This window comes from Neoarius graeffei, chromosome 13 (assembly GCF_027579695.1).
Source record: "Neoarius graeffei isolate fNeoGra1 chromosome 13, fNeoGra1.pri, whole genome shotgun sequence".
Classification (NCBI taxonomy): Eukaryota; Metazoa; Chordata; class Actinopteri; order Siluriformes; family Ariidae; genus Neoarius; species Neoarius graeffei.
In genome coordinates this window covers 8,222,597-8,238,721 of record NC_083581.1, presented here as the reverse complement: position 1 = coordinate 8,238,721, position 16,125 = coordinate 8,222,597, and the positions used below count along the sequence as shown (strand labels likewise).

At 41.0% G+C, this 16,125-nt stretch overlaps 1 protein-coding gene across 4 annotated transcripts in view; it reads right to left on the bottom strand.

Moving 5' to 3' along the window:
- Positions 1 to 16,125, bottom strand: part of mtg2 (mitochondrial ribosome-associated GTPase 2) — a 66,684-nt gene that overhangs the window by 21,582 nt on the left and 28,977 nt on the right. For all 4 annotated transcript variants that reach the window (XM_060937182.1, XM_060937186.1, XM_060937185.1 and 1 more), the window contains exons 4-5: positions 8,018 to 8,133; positions 508 to 726 (exon numbers count right to left, since the gene is read on the bottom strand). In XM_060937182.1, coding sequence (XP_060793165.1) covers positions 508 to 726; positions 8,018 to 8,133 — 335 coding nt within the window. The remainder of the gene's footprint in view (positions 1 to 507; positions 727 to 8,017; positions 8,134 to 16,125) is intronic.

Sequence of the window (16,125 nt, the reverse complement as noted above, 5' to 3'; positions counted from 1 at the left end):
CCGTACTTTGCCAATTCATGTTCAGTTGACCTCAAATTTTAACAGCATGTGTGGAAACAGGTCAAAACTTTGTGTTTAATCTTTTTAGGTATAGAAACGCCATTCACTGGAAACGAAAAGGCGTTTTGTGTGTTAGAGGACGCTCGAACAAGACCGTGCAGCGTGCATTTATGAGAGAATTCTCCAAAAACGCACCAATAGCAATGCAGATTTGGACACGGCACAAAAAGTTCAAAGAGGAAGGCTGTGTCTGTGTCTCGGGCGGCGTGCATACTGAAAATTTGTGAAATCGCTCATGGAATCGATATACTTTTGAATTTCTGATTCAAAATTTGAAGAATAACTCTTATATTGCTCAACATAAAGCCTGTTCGGTTTCGTTTGCCGAGGCTATGCGGTTTCTGGGATATTTACATCTCAAATATCTCAGTTTTTGAAACACCCTGTACTTCTGCTCTGTGAGGTTAAACGAACATGCATCTGTCTCTCTTTCCCCGTCTCCCTCACCAATCCAGCGTGTGCCATTGTCCTGAGTTCCAGCTGGAGCACTCGTTCTTCTCCTTTTTCTCCGGCTGTGGTCGTCATTGGTGCTCTGTTTTCGTTGGAAAGAAAGAAGCGATTGCCTTTTCCTCCTGCTCCTCCATGTACAGCCACGTATTCCTGCCCGTGATGAGCAAGATCGGCTACTGTTTTGCCCTGCTCCTTCACCACAGTGCCTATGGGCACCTACACACACACACACACACACACTTTATTACAAACAAAACTAATCAGAAATTCAACAAACAGTGATCTCAAACTTTTTTTTAAATAAATTGACCACCATAACCACACCTACACCTTGGGAAGACAAGTATTTTGTGAGCAATTTATAAATAATTTCATTAGTCCCTGTCTATTGACAGTTAGGGCCACTCCTAAAAGAAGGGGGTATGGATGGCAGGGATTTGAACCGGAATTTTTTTCCTATTGGTTCGTTCCGAACAGAAACGGAATTTTAACGTTTCCGGTTTTGGGTTCCACCATTAAATAGACGTTCCCGAACCGGTTAGAACAAAAAAATTTCGTTCCCGGAACGGTTAATTACGTTCCCTGTCAGTGGTTTAACAAATGGCTATAAAATTATGTCTCTGTCTCATCCAGCTTAAGCCAAATGTAGGCTAATTCTATTACAACCTTCATTAAATAAGACAAGAAATAATTCAAAACAATTATTATTTCAAATGTTGGTGATTTGGATTCTCAGTATGTCTTCCCATCTACACAAACAGAAAAAGTGCCAAAAATGAAAGAGAATTCGTTTAGTGTGTTACCAAAGGCTAGTCAGGCCCTATAGAGGGCTACCGCATGACGTCACCGCGCCGCGAGATTTTGTTAGGCGCCATATTGGAAGACCAAGTACACATCTATGCAAGTACATACATACATAAAACAAACTACACCTGAAATGTAGCCAGGGCCGGTTCTGCCCTAATCTGGACCCGGGTGCAACATCGCGCAAACCCCCCCCCCAAAAAAAAACACCAGTCTAAATCAGGACAACCATCACATAACTATAACTATAAACATTTTATATCAACTATTTTAACTAAATGGGCTATAATAAATAAGCCTGCAGGCAGCCACGGCGGGCTGCCTCAGAAAAGTAACTATTTGTCCTACCTTAAAACTCGTTTTGCATTTTCTGCCTCCTTTTTTGTATTTTCGACCCTCCGTTTATTTTCTTTCCTTTTCTGAAAACCCGATTTGTGTCCAGACATTTTGTTCTGCTACCAACGAACTAACTCGTCAGGTCTCGTCTCTCGAGCCCGCGATGATTCCCGTGGGAAGGGCAACAACTGATACATTTTTACAAACAGCCAATAGGGAGGTTGCATCGTTCAGGCTCTTCTTTGCTCAGACACTCAGTAATGCATTTACTCACTAGCAGTCCACCTTCCCGCTCTCTCCATTCAATCAGCGAACGTCACACAGGAAGTGAACCCCAGCGGGTCATAGAAACTTGCGCAGGAGAATAATGGCTTTTTAATTTGTAGGCTACGGAAACTTTGAGGAACGAAATAAAAACCGGTATTAACCGGTTACCATTAGTTTTAATAAGCATTTCTGTTCCGGAACATAAAAAATAATAAAGTTTCTGGTTTCGTTTCTGTTCCATGTGAAATAGAAAAAGTTCCCGGTTTTCGTTTTCGTTCCTTGAACCGGTTCAAAGCCCTGATGGATGGATGAGATATAAGAGAGAGGCAGATGAGAGAAAAATGACAAAAATATATATTATTATGCGCATGTGCAGGTAGATATCAGCAAATCAAAACTAAAACAATTTCATGGCAAACCATGAAGGATTTTTTTTTTTTTTAATTTAGAAAAAAATAAATAAATACAAAGAGAAGTGGTATGCACCGGGTATGGCAGAGGAGTGTCCAGGGAATCACATTAACACAGAAACCGTGCATTTTTACGCACAAAAATACCAAAATTAAAAAAAATGCTTGTTCAGATTTCAATGCATTGTGGGACGCAGGGCTCCTACTTGAATTTTTCCTGATTGCCTTGGCAAATCGGTTAGATTACGTTGTTTAACAAACAAAGGAAACATGAACAGAATGAAAAGGTCACATCGTCACGGAGCCCTTGCGCTGATGTCGCATTTACGTTAGCAACCGTAGCTACCTTTGTCCTGGGGGACAAGCGAACTTTGTTTACGTGCTGAAGACGAGCAATACTAAAGATGTCAGATGTCTGTAGTTCGAAGAAAGCAACAGCTAAAAAAGCTTTGCTACCGGATTACTTGGATAATCTCAGGCAGAAAGAAGCAAAGGATAGATATACATGGAAATTAGAGTTTATTAGTGGTTATGATCCGTAGGGCTGGGAATCGATCCAGATTTCCTGGATCGAGTCGATTCCGATTCATAAGGTCACGATCCGATTCGATATCGATCTACTGAAATATTGCTGGATTGCCACTTTAAAATAAAAACTGTCCCTATTGACAGGAACAGCCCCATACGTGTTTGTGCATGTATCTGTGTACAACCCCGATTCCAAAAAAGTTGGGACAAAGTACAAATTGTAAATAAAAACGGAATGCAATAATGTGGAAGTTTCAAAATTCCATATTTTATTCAGAATAGAACATAGATGACATATCAAATGTTTAAACTGAGAAAATGTATCATTTAAAGAGAAAAATTAGGTGATTTTAAATTTCATGACAACAACACATCTCAAAAAAGTTGGGACAAGGCCATGTTTACCACTGTGAGACATCCCCTTTTCTCTTTACAACAGTCTGTAAACGTCTGGGGACTGAGGAGACAAGTTGCTCAAGTTTAGGGATAGGAATGTTAACCCATTCTTGTCTAATGTAGGATTCTAGTTGCTCAACTGTCTTAGGTCTTTTTTGTCGTATCTTCCGTTTTATGATGCGCCAAATGTTTTCTATGGGTGAAAGATCTGGACTGCAGGCTGGCCAGTTCAGTACCCGGACCCTTCTTCTACGCAGCCATGATGCTGTAATTGATGCAATATGTGGTTTGGCGCCGTCATGTCGGAAAATGCAAGGTCTTCCCTGAAAGAGACGTCGTCTGGATGGGAGCATATGTTGCTCTAGAACCTGGATATATCTTTCAGCATTGATGGTGTCTTTCCAGATGTGTAAGCTGCCCATGCCACATGCACTAATGCAACCCCATACCATCAGAGATGCAGGCTTCTGAACTGAGTGGCGATAACAACTCGGGTCGTCCTTCTCCTCTTTAGTCCAAATGACACGGCGTCCCTGATTTCCATAAAGAACTTCAAATTTTGATTCGTCTGACCACAGAACAGTTTTCCACTTTGCCACGGTCCATTTTAAATGAGCCTTGGCCCAGAGAAGACGTCTGCGCTTCTGAATCATGTTTAGATACGGCTTCTTCTTTGAACTATAGAGTTTTAACTGGCAACGGCGGATGGCACGGTGAATTGTGTTCACAGATAATGTTCTCTGGAAATATTCCTGAGCCCATTTTGTGATTTCCAATACAGAAGCATGCCTGTATGTGATGCAGTGCCGTCTAAGGGCCCGAAGATCACGGGCACCCAGTATGGTTTTCCGGCCTTGACTCTTACGCACAGAGATTCTTCCAGATTCTCTGAATCTTTTGATGATATTATGCACTGTAGATGATGATATGTTCAAACTCTTTGGAATTTTACACTGTCGAACTCCTTTCTGATATTGCTCCACTATTTGTCGGCGCAGAATTAGGGGGATTGGTGATCCTCTTCCCATCTTTACTTCTGAGAGCCGCTGCCACTCCAAGATGCTCTTTTTATACCCAGTCATGTTAATGACCTATTGCCAATTGACCTAATGAGTTGCAATTTGGTCCTCCAGCTGTTCCTTTTTTGTACCTTTAACTTTTCCAGCCTCTTATTGCCCCTGTCCCAACTTTTTTGAGATGTGTTGCTGTCATGAAATTTAAAATGAGCCAATATTTGGCATGAAATTTCAAAATCTCACTTTCGACATTTGATATGCTGTCTATGTTCTATTGTGAATACAATATCAGTTTTTGAGATTTGTAAATTATTGCATTCCGTTTTTATTTACAATTTGTACTTTGTCCCAACTTTTTTGGAATCGGGGTTGTATGTGTAAGAGGGACACACAGAGAGAGAAGAGTCAAGGATTTAAAGGATTTATTTTGGAATTAAAAAATCCAGGTTTTATTTGAATTCTAAATCAAAACCATGACATTCGGTGGCCCTCTTTTGGTTGAATAACATACCCATGGCAAGGTTTCTGACCACAAAGAAAAAAAAAAAAAAAAGCACCTCAGCAACCACAGCAATTGTGTAAGAAATGATGCTTGACTGATAAGTCTCAGAGTGTAACCATGACAGTTGGTGGCCATCTTTTGGTTGATTAACATACCCATGGCAGGATTAAAACAATGACCAGAACTAACCAACAATGACCACAAAGAAAATAAAAAAAAAAAAAAAAAACAGTAGCTCAGCAACCACAGCAAAGTGTAAGAAATTATGCTTGACCGATAAGACTCCTAGTCTTAAGGAATTGTGTAATTTTTCTGGAGGAAAAGAGAGCTGGTCTACGTGCTGTACACCAGCTCCTCGTAACGTTTGAATCCAAAGTAATGCCATACATCAGCTTTCAGGCCAGGTGGTGATTTTAGCTGTGCAGCTTCAGCCATCTCGCGTTCTTAAGTTTCGGTTTCGTTTGCCGGCACCCGCTTTTTATAGTGGTCCTTGCGTGGTCGAGAAAATAGTGCCGATAGCCACCTGGAAGAGATCGAGCTACACATTTTTGAATCGATCTCGTATTTTTTGAACGTGAATCGATATCGGATCGTGGATCGATCTTTTGAACCCAGCCCTAATGATCTGTACTAAATTCCTCGAAACAACCGGAGTGACGATGTAGATTTGTGGCCAAGCGTTAGCTACAGAGATGTTGGAGTGTACCTTCTCACTGCATTTTCTCCATTTTAATAAAAAAAAAAAAAAACACTTGCGTGGATATTAGATACAAGTTATTCCATGAAATCAAGTCGTACATGAGCTGATAGCTGATGAGTCGCGTGGTGCCGAGTTGGCTATAAGCCGTGTACGACGAGATTGAGTGGAATAACTGTTTTATTCTCTCCACATTCACTGAATTTTGAGAAACAGAGCATTTTTATTTTTTACAAACAGGATAAATAATAACTTTATACAAAATGTCCCACAAAATCATTTCTCCTTAGAATGTAAATAAACCGGCAAAATGACAGGAGCAATTTGTGAAAAATGCGATAATTCTTGAAAAACAAAACAAAGATACGTTCTTACCATCAAACACTTTTATTGCACGTTTCGTTGCTTTTTTGGGGGGTTTTGTTTTTGAGTCGATTTTTATTTCGTCTTCGGTTGGTTCAGCAACACGCTCCGCCATTTTGTTTTTCTCTACTTACGGTACTGTATATGAGCTGATATCCGAGTAGCCCATCAGAGTGCGCGATTGCTCATATCCAGTGAATATGGTCAGAATAAATAAATTACACACACATACAGTGGGGCAAAAAAGTATTTAGTCAGTCACCAATTGTGCAAGTTCTCCCACTTAAAAAGATGAGAGAGGCCTGTAATTTTCATCATAGGTATACCTCAACTATGAGAGACAGAATGAGGAAAAAAAAAATCCAGAAAATCACATTGTCTGATTTTTAAAGAATTTATTTGCAAATTATGGTGGAAAATAAGTATTTGGTCAATAACAAAAGTTCATCTCAATACTTTGTTATATACCCTTTGTTGGCAATGACAGAGGTCAAACGTTTTCTGTAAGTCTTCACAAGGTTTTCACACACTGTTGCTGGTATTTTGGCCCATTCCTCCATGCAGATCTCCTCTAGAGCAGTGATGTTTTGGGCCTGTCGCTGGGCAACACGGACTTTCAACTCCCTCCAAAGATTTTCTATGGGGTTGAGATCAGGAGACTGGCTAGGCCACTCCAGGACCTTGAAATGCTTCTTACGAAGCCACTCCTTCGTTGCCCGGGCGGTGTGTTTGGGATCATTGTCATGCTGAAAGACCCAGCCATGTTTCATCTTCAATGCCCTTGCTGATGGAAGGAGGTTTTCACTCAAAATCTCACAATACATGGCCCCATTCATTCTTTCCTTTACACGGATCAGTCGTCCTGGTCCCTTTGCAGAAAAACAGCCCCAAAGCATGATGTTTCCACCCCCATGCTTCACAGTAGGTATGGTGTTCTTTGGATGCAACTCAGCATTCTTTCTCCTCCAAACATGAGTTGAGTTTTTACCAAAAAGTTCTATTTTGGTTTCATCTGACCATATGACATTCTCCCAATCCTCTTCTGGATCATCCAAATGCTCTCTAGCAAACTTCAGACGGGCCTGGACATGTACTGGCTTAAGCAGGGGGACACGTCTGGCACTGCAGGATTTGAGTCCCTGGCGGCGTAGTGCGTTACTGATGGTAGCCTTTGTTACTTTGGTCCCAGCTCTCTGCAGGTCATTCACTAGGTCCCCCCGTGTGGTTCTGGGATTTTTGCTCACCGTTCTTGTGATCATTTTGACCCCACGGAGTGAGATCTTGCGTGGAGCCCCAGATCGAGGGAGATTATCAGTGGTCTTGTATGTCTTCCATTTTCTAATAATTGCTCCCACAGTTGATTTCTTCACACCAAGCTGCTTACCTAATGCAGATTCAGTCTTCCCAGCCTGGTGCAGGTCTACAATTTTGTTTCTGGTGTCCTTTGACAGCTCTTTGGTCTTGGCCATAGTGCAGTTTGGAGTGTGACTGTTTGAGGTTGTGGACAGGTGTCTTTTATACTGATAACGAGTTCAAACAGGTGCCATTAATACAGTGGAGGACAGAGGAGCCTCTTAAAGAAGAAGTTACAGGTCTGTGAGAGCCAGAAATCTTGCTTGTTTGTAGGTGACCAAATACTTATTTTACCGAGGAATTTACCAATTAATTCATTAAAAATCCTACAATGTGATTTCCTGGATTCTTTCCCCCCATTCTGTCTCTCATAGTTGAAGTGTACCCATGATGAAAATTACAGGCCTCTCTCATCTTTTTAAGTGGGAGAACTTGCACAATTGGTGGCTGACTAAATACTTTTTTGCCCCACTGTACACACCAAAAAAAAAAACACTTCTATACATTTATCTGACTGTTATATACAGTCAGATAAATGTGATACAGCCGTGACCTTTCATACAGAAAATGAAGGAAGGAGTCATCTGCTGTAAATAAAGCTGTAAATAAGCCTTTAAATGCTGTCGATGACGCACTTTCTGGGATTAGTCTGATTTCATAGCTATCATGACACGTTGCATCGTCACTTGCTTCAAGCTGAGTCAAGCGCAGTGTGTACTTATCGACTGAAGGCAGGACGGATGATGATGATGTACCACACAAAATATTAACCCAGACTCAGACTGTTGGACTTGTGTATGTATCTCATGGAAGGCGTGTTAGAAATCAAATTTACCGGTATGTACTTTGGGCTGGCATTGCGTCCATAGCAGTTCTTACTCCTCCCAGATTCTCCGTTTTCTCCTCGATATGAAGCTGATATGAGAGACAGGGACTTTATCTGCTTGTTCACTGCAGAGGAGAAAAAAAAAAAAAACACAGCAATGACATTATACACATTTGTGTTACTACTGTATATTAAACCAGGAAGCTACACTAAAATATGCAAATATGAATTCACAAACAAGGAAATGCACCACGATAAAGCTGCAATTTTGTATCATCACATGAACAAGGCAGATTCTACCATAACAGAGGCCAGTTAAGTCCCATCTCCTTAAATTGCTGAATTGATTATTTTGATCATTCTATTCAGTTTTTCTAGTAGCATTTGGGGTCTTGGACATTCACAATAAATTTTAGGACGGTAGTCCTGGTAACTAATTAATAAAAGCCTGACATGACAGACATGCTAAATGACAATAGAAACACATCGGTTTCTATCATCAAAACCTGACAGACAAACTAACGTCTACCATCATATTCTGACAGACACTCTAGATGACAATAGCAACAAAACTGTTTCTTACATTAATATTAATCTGACAAATTTAGTAATAATATTAAATACCTCATCACTAGAACCAAATAATAAAATAAAAAAATATTGAAATAAAGATAAAATTTATTTTCAAAATTGAAATATCAACAATAATTGTCAGAACAGTGACGATAGACACGACTGTAGAGATGCACCGATACCACATTTGTGAAAACCGATACGAGTATGAGTACTATCATTTCAGTACTTGCCGATACCGAGTACTACCGATACTGTTGATGTTATTAAAATATAGGCTACCTACATATCTATAATCTAACACCCGTGGGCCGCCGCAATGCTCGCAACCACCCACTACAACTCTGCGCACTGACATTCAGTACCCAGCAGAGGGAGACAACTAGTCATGAACGAGTGTATAGAGAAGAAGACTCAGCCGTTACAACCAAACGCAACATCGCGTCCCGTGCTCGTGGAGCTCCATACCTGTAGATGGGACGTCAATTTCCTTGGTCTTGGCGTTGCCCTCAACTGAAACAAGTTGGAAAACTCAATCAGCCATTTCTTAAAGCTCTCTCTCTCACTCTTCACTCTTAAACTCTCCCGGTTGGACTCGTACTTAAAAACTCTGCCGGTTGGATTCACCTATACAAAAATCCGATTTTCATTTGTTTGTTAGTGAGTAGCCTGTCCTACAAAACCCTTACCTAGGCGAATAGCCAACATTAAAAAAGGACAACGTTGGGGATCTTGGCGTAGGCCTATCTGCGTATGGCAGCGAAAGGGAGTGGAGTGTGGAGAGATGTTTAAAATGACAGTGTTGGGGAAAGATGTTGTGACGGCACTGTTTCATGACTACGCAAACACATCTTCGTCATGGAAAAATGGGTTGTTGTCGAACAATTTTTTTTGTCTTCTGACGAAATTAGCCTACGCTCAATGCTTGAGATTTACAATTTTTTTCCTGGGAGAGGCTTTTTTCCTCGAACGGACGCTGGCAAAAGGCGCTTCACGGAACACTATCGGCGCATGGTATAGCCTATCGTATTATGCTCAAGCCTGAGCTCAACAATGCTTCAGTTTTTTTTTTTTCTCTCTCGAATGGAACAAAAAGCGCTGCAGGGAACATTGGGATCGGCGCATGGGATCGGCACTGGTATCGGTTCATGGTATCGGCAACTGTTTGACAAGTACGAGTATATTAGTGGAGTATCGGGGCCGATGCCAGTATCGGTATTGGTGCATGCTTACACGACTGTCACTTTTGCGGGGAAATAACACATTGAAATGGCCTGTCGGCTGAAAGGGTCGCAAGTGGCTCTGATTTATCTCAACTTACGATAGTTTTCCTCCAGAAAAATTTAAATGCACAAATATATTCTCAATGTTTCTATCGTCAAAAATTTCTATCGTCATTCAGATCACTGCCCTCTGCAGTTAGATCTTCGAATGCCTAATAGTAGCACTAAACACAGAACATGGCGCTTTGACCCATTGCTACTCAATGACAAGGATTTTACTAATTTCATTAGTAGTCAAATAGATTTCTTTTTTGAAACAAACACAACGCCTGATGTGTCTTACAGCACAATTTGGGAGGCATTTAAGGCATATATAAGAGGCCAAATAATCTCCTACACAGCAAACTTGCGATCAGCGCGTAATTTTCAACTTACTGAACTATCAAGGAAAATAGGGGACCTAGACAGTAGGGCTGCTTCTGATCTTTCTGATTCAAACTTGCATAAAGAACGCCTGCTATTAAAATCTGAATATGACTGCTTATCCATCAAAGACACAGAACAACTTCTCTTTAAATCAAAGCAAACATATTATGAACACAGTGACAAAGCAGGTAGACTCCTTGCTCATCAATTACGTCAGAAAACGGCTAAAACCACTATCCCTGAAATTCGCATTGCACCAGATAAAATCACCACTCACCCACAGGCTATTAATGACCAATTTAGAGATTATTACACAGATATTTATACAACCCCGATTCCCAAAAAGTTGGGACAAAGTACAAATTGTAAATAAAAACGGAATGCAATGATGTGGAAGTTTCAAAATTCCATATTTTATTCAGAATAGAACATAGATGACATATCAAATGTTTAAACTGAGAAAATGTATCATTTAAAGAGAAAAATTAGGTGATTTTAAATTTCATGACAACAACACATCTCAAAAAAGTTGGGACAAGGCCATGTTTACCACTGTGAGACATCCCCTTTTCTCTTTACAACAGTCTGTAAACGTCTGGGGACTGAGGAGACAAGTTGCTCAAGTTTAGGGATAGGAATGTTAACCCATTCTTGCCTAATGTAGGATTCTAGTTGCTCAACTGTCTTAGGTCTTTTTTGTCGTATCTTCCATTTTATGATGCGCCAAATGTTTTCTATGGGTGAAAGATCTGGACTGCAGGCTGGCCAGTTCAGTACCCGGACCCTTCTTCTACGCAGCCATGATGCTGTAATTGATGCAGTATGTGGTTTGGCATTGTCATGTTGGAAAATGCAAGGTCTTCCCTGAAAGAGACGTCGTCTGGATGGGAGCATATGTTGCTCTAGAACCTGGATATACCTTTCAGCATTGATGGTGTCTTTCCAGATGTGTAAGCTGCCCATGCCACACGCACTAATGCAACCCCATACCATCAGAGATGCAGGCTTCTGAACTGAGCACTGATAACAACTTGGGTCATCCTTCTCCTCTTTAGTCCGAATGACACGGCGTCCCTGATTTCCATAAAGAACTTCAAATTTTGATTCGTCTGACCACAGAACAGTTTTCCACTTTGCCACAGTCCATTTTAAATGAGCCTTGGCCCAGAGAAGACGTCTGCGCTTCTGGATCATGTTTAGATACGGCTTCTTCTTTGAACTATAGAGTTTTAGCTGGCAACGGCGGATGGCACGGTGAATTGTGTTCACAGATAATGTTCTCTGGAAATATTCCTGAGCCCATTTTGTGATTTCCAATACAGAAGCATGCCTGTATGTGATGCAGTGCCGTCTAAGGGCCCGAAGATCACGGGCACCCAGTATGGTTTTCCGGCCTTGACCCTGACGCACAGAGATTCTTCCAGATTCTCTGAATCTTTTGATGATATTATGCACTGTAGATGATGATATGTTCAAACTCTTTGCAATTTTACACTGTCGAACTCCTTTCTGATATTGCTCCACTATTTGTTGGTGCAGAATTAGGGGGATTGGTGATCCTCTTCCCATCTTTACTTCTGAGAGCCGCTGCCACTCCAAGATGCTCTTTTTATACCCAGTCATGTTAATGACCTATTGCCAATTGACCTAATGAGTTGCAATTTGGTCCTCCAGCTGTTCCTTTTTTGTACCTTTAACTTTTCCAGCCTCTTATTGCCCTGTCCCAACTTTTTTGAGATGTGTTGCTGTCATGAAATTTCAAATGAGCCAATATTTGGCATGAAATTTCAAAATGTCTCACTTTCGACATTTGATATGTTGTCTATGTTCTATTGTGAATACAATATCAGTTTTTGAGATTTGTAAATCATTGCATTCCGTTTTTATTTACAATTTGTACTTTGTCCCAACTTTTTTGGAATCGGGGTTGTACATCAGAGGCAATTGCTGATATTGGGGAGATCCAAGAGTTCTTGGATAAACTTGAAATTCCACAGATAAGTCAGGAAGCACAAGCTTTTATCGATGCCCCTATATCATGCCAAGAAATCATACAAGCTATCGGCTCTTTGCAAAGCGGAAAGGCAGCGGGCCCTGATGGGATATCAGTTGAATTTTATAAAGCCTTTTCCAATAAATTGGCACCCATATTAAGTCGTCTGTATGCAGATATTCTATCTTCGAAGAGAATGCCAGATACCATGAACCAGGCTGTAATAACACTCTTAGTAAAGAAAGGAAAGGACCCCCTGGAATGCAGTGCATATCGCCCAATAAGCCTCCTTTGTTATGACTATAAAGTTCTCACAAAAATCTTAGCACATCGACTGGAAACTGTTATCTCTGATCTCATTTTCACTGATCAAACAGGTTTCATGCCTGGTAGGCAATCCTTTTTCAACATGCGGCGTCTTCTCAGCATACTTCATTCCAAACATTCCTCTGATACTCCTGAAGTTCTACTCTCCCTAGATGCGGAGAGGGCTTTTGACCGCATCCAATGGTCATTCCTTTTTGAAGTGCTTGGTAGATTTGGTTTTGGCCCAACTTTTCTTACTTGGATGAACATAATTTACAGTACTCCTCAGGCTGCCGTGCGCACTAACTTAATAAACTCTCATTTCTTTACCCTCCAACGCGGGGTGAGGCAGGGCTGCTGTCTATCACCCTTTTTGTTTAATTTAGCAATTGAACCCCTGGCCATAGCTCTCAGAGCTGACAATAGAGTTCCTGGCATTGTGAGGGGGGGGCTTCACCCATAAGGTTTCACTCTATGCTGATGACCTTCTTTTGTATCTCTCTGATCCCGCAGTTTCTTTACCCTATGTCATGCATCTCCTAAATTATGCTAAAAGGATATCTGGTTATAAGTTGAATTTTTCTAAAAGCATTATTTTTCCTATTAACAGTTTGGCACAAAATCTTGATTATAATGCTTGCCCATTCAGACTGGACAGAGAATCATTTACGTATCTTGGTATTGTGGTCACTCGCTCCTACAAAAACTTATATATGAGGCCAATTTTAAAAGGTTAATTGAAAAAATGAAACTTGATCTGAACCGGTGGTCTACCTTGCCTATTTCACTAGCAGGCCGTGTTAACACAGTGAAGATGACAGTCCTCCCTCAATTTCTGTACGCGTTTCAAATGTTACCATTGTTTCTCCCTTTTACTTTTTTTAAGGATCTGAATTCGCATATTTCATCATTTATTTGGCACAACTCTGTCCCAAGAGCAAGGAGGGCTATCCTGGAGATGCCCAAACTAGCAGGCGGACTTGCACGTCCCAATTTTATGTTCTACTACTGGGCGGCCAATCTCTCTAAATTGCCCTATTGGATTACAGCATTCAGAACAGGGCAGAGCGCCACCTGGGTGGCCATGGAAATTGAATCATGTCCCTCTTCTACACCACTACCTAGCCTTTGCACTTCCTTTTCTAAAAAATCCAACTACTCCCCTTCTAATCTTATGACAAAACACTCTCTTAAAATATGGCGTCAATTTAGAAAACATTTTAATCTGGCCCACTCCAGTGGTTTTATGCCCATAACAAATGATATTTTCCCTGCTGCAAAAACGGACTCAGCTTTTCGTTTATGGTACAATAGTGGCATAGTGTTTTTCAATGATTTATTTTTGAGTAACACCTTTTCTTCTTTTGAGACTCTACGTAAGAATTTTTCGCTACCCCAGGTCCACTTCTTCAGATACTTACAGGCTCGCAGTTTTGCCAGAGAACATTACCCATTTCCTCACTTACCTGATAATGATTTCATCTCATCTCATTATCTCTAGCCGCTTTATCCTTCTACAGGGTCGCAGGCAAGCTGGAGCCTATCCCAGCTGACTATGGGCGAAAGGCGGGGTACACCCTGGACAAGTCGCCAGGTCATCACAGGGCTGACACATAGACACAGACAACCATTCACACTCACATTCACACCTACACTCAATTTAGAGTCACCAGTTAACCTAACCTGCATGTCTTTGGACTGTGGGGGAAACCGGAGCACCCGGAGGAAACCCACGCGGACACGGGGAGAACATGCAAACTCCACACAGAAAGGCCCTCGCCGGCCCCAGGGCTCGAACCCAGGACCTTCTTGCTGTGAGGCGACAGCGCTAACCACTACACCACCGTGCCGCCCCGATAATGATTTGCTTGACAAAATACTTGGGCGGGATCCTACTCTTAAGGGCAACATTTCTTTTATGTACAACATTATTTTGAATCTCACTATGCCTTCAACCGAGAAGATTAGATGCACTTGGGAACGGGACCTTGGTGTTCCAATCTCAGCGCTGACCTGGGAAGGTTGCCTGGATTGGATTCATACTTCACCTTTATGCCTTAGACACAATTTGATTCAGTTTAAGATTCTGCACAGGCTTCATTTCTCCAGGGAACGGTTGGCTAACATTTACCCAAACACTGACCCACATTGTTTGAGATGTCATCGGGGCTTGGCCACTCTTGGACATATGTTCTGGTCATGTCCATCACTGACTAATTTCTGGACGCATATATTTGATGGTTTTACACATGTGTGTGGCAGGCACATCCCATTAGACCCAATCACTGCTATTTTTGGGGTTGTAGGTGATAATGTTCAGATCTCTACGTCCCAAGCACACGCTATTGCATTTGCTTCACTTCTTGCTAGGAGACTTCTCTTGCGGCAGTGGAAGTCTGCTAATCCCCCGTCCTTCCTTTGTTGGGTAAAAGAGGTCTTGGCTTCTTTGCCCCTAGAAAAGCTTAGATACTCAAGGGGTAGATCTTCTAGCAGGTTTCACAATACATGGAGTCCTTTTCTAGAGTTTGCAGACAGTCTTTCTTTCTCTTGAGCGTCAATGGTGCATATGTCAACTGGACTGGTAGGGCACTGGGTGCAGCACAGTTACACTGTTTGTAAATGGACACTCACAAACAAATCTATAAAGTGTGTCTAAAGGTTAAGATGTTCCTCAAGGTGGCAGACCCCTTTTATTATTATTGTTGTTGTTATTATTATTGTTGGTGTTGTTGTCATTATTATTATTATTATTATATATAATTTAACTACTCTCATTTCTATTTTCCTCTTGCTATATTTCAATGTCTTTTTTTTTTTAATTAAACTGAGTAATGTATGTGTTGTGTACCCTTGGGTGGGTGGGAACTGGGTTGCTGTTGTTGTTTGTATAATTGTAAAAACCTATAAATAAAGTTACAAAAAAAAAAAAATTTCTATCGTCAGGATAGCTGACTGAAAATCTTACCTTGATTTATTTGATGAAATCTAACTGTCAGAACTCCAAGTCTTGCCCGGAAGTAAATGTCTGCTGTCACAAAAATCATGCGCAGTAGAATTTCCTCTTTGCATCAGTCAACATGTGCGTGGCGAGGGCTTGAATTTTGCTATCGTCAGGTGCATTTGACTGACAGACTGACGATAGCATTTTTTAAAAATAACTGTGGGCCTCTCTCGTGAACGAAATAGTTTTGTCGCTGTTAATCTATTTCAACTCTATCTGTTGACACCCAAAAATGATAAAGCCTGCTTCCACACGATAACTACCAAAGATCCATAATGGCCGAGTCTATCGTCAGGTCATCTGACAGAAATTCACTGACGATAGCAACAGGGATAATGAAAGGGATTTTTAAAATGGGAGTTATGTCTGTCAGATATGTCAAAGAAATAGAACTTTATTCTTTAAAAATCTTTTATTGATATACTCAGTGTATTTTTAAATGACGTGCTGTTTTAGAAGACCAAATACCATATTTTCAATCTAGAAAATATTACCTCACTGAAAAAAGGACAAGAAAAATTTCTTATTTTATGGGCAAGTGGTTAATGGATCCAGTTACGGTAGAATCTGCCACAAGAGCGCGGATACACCGAAT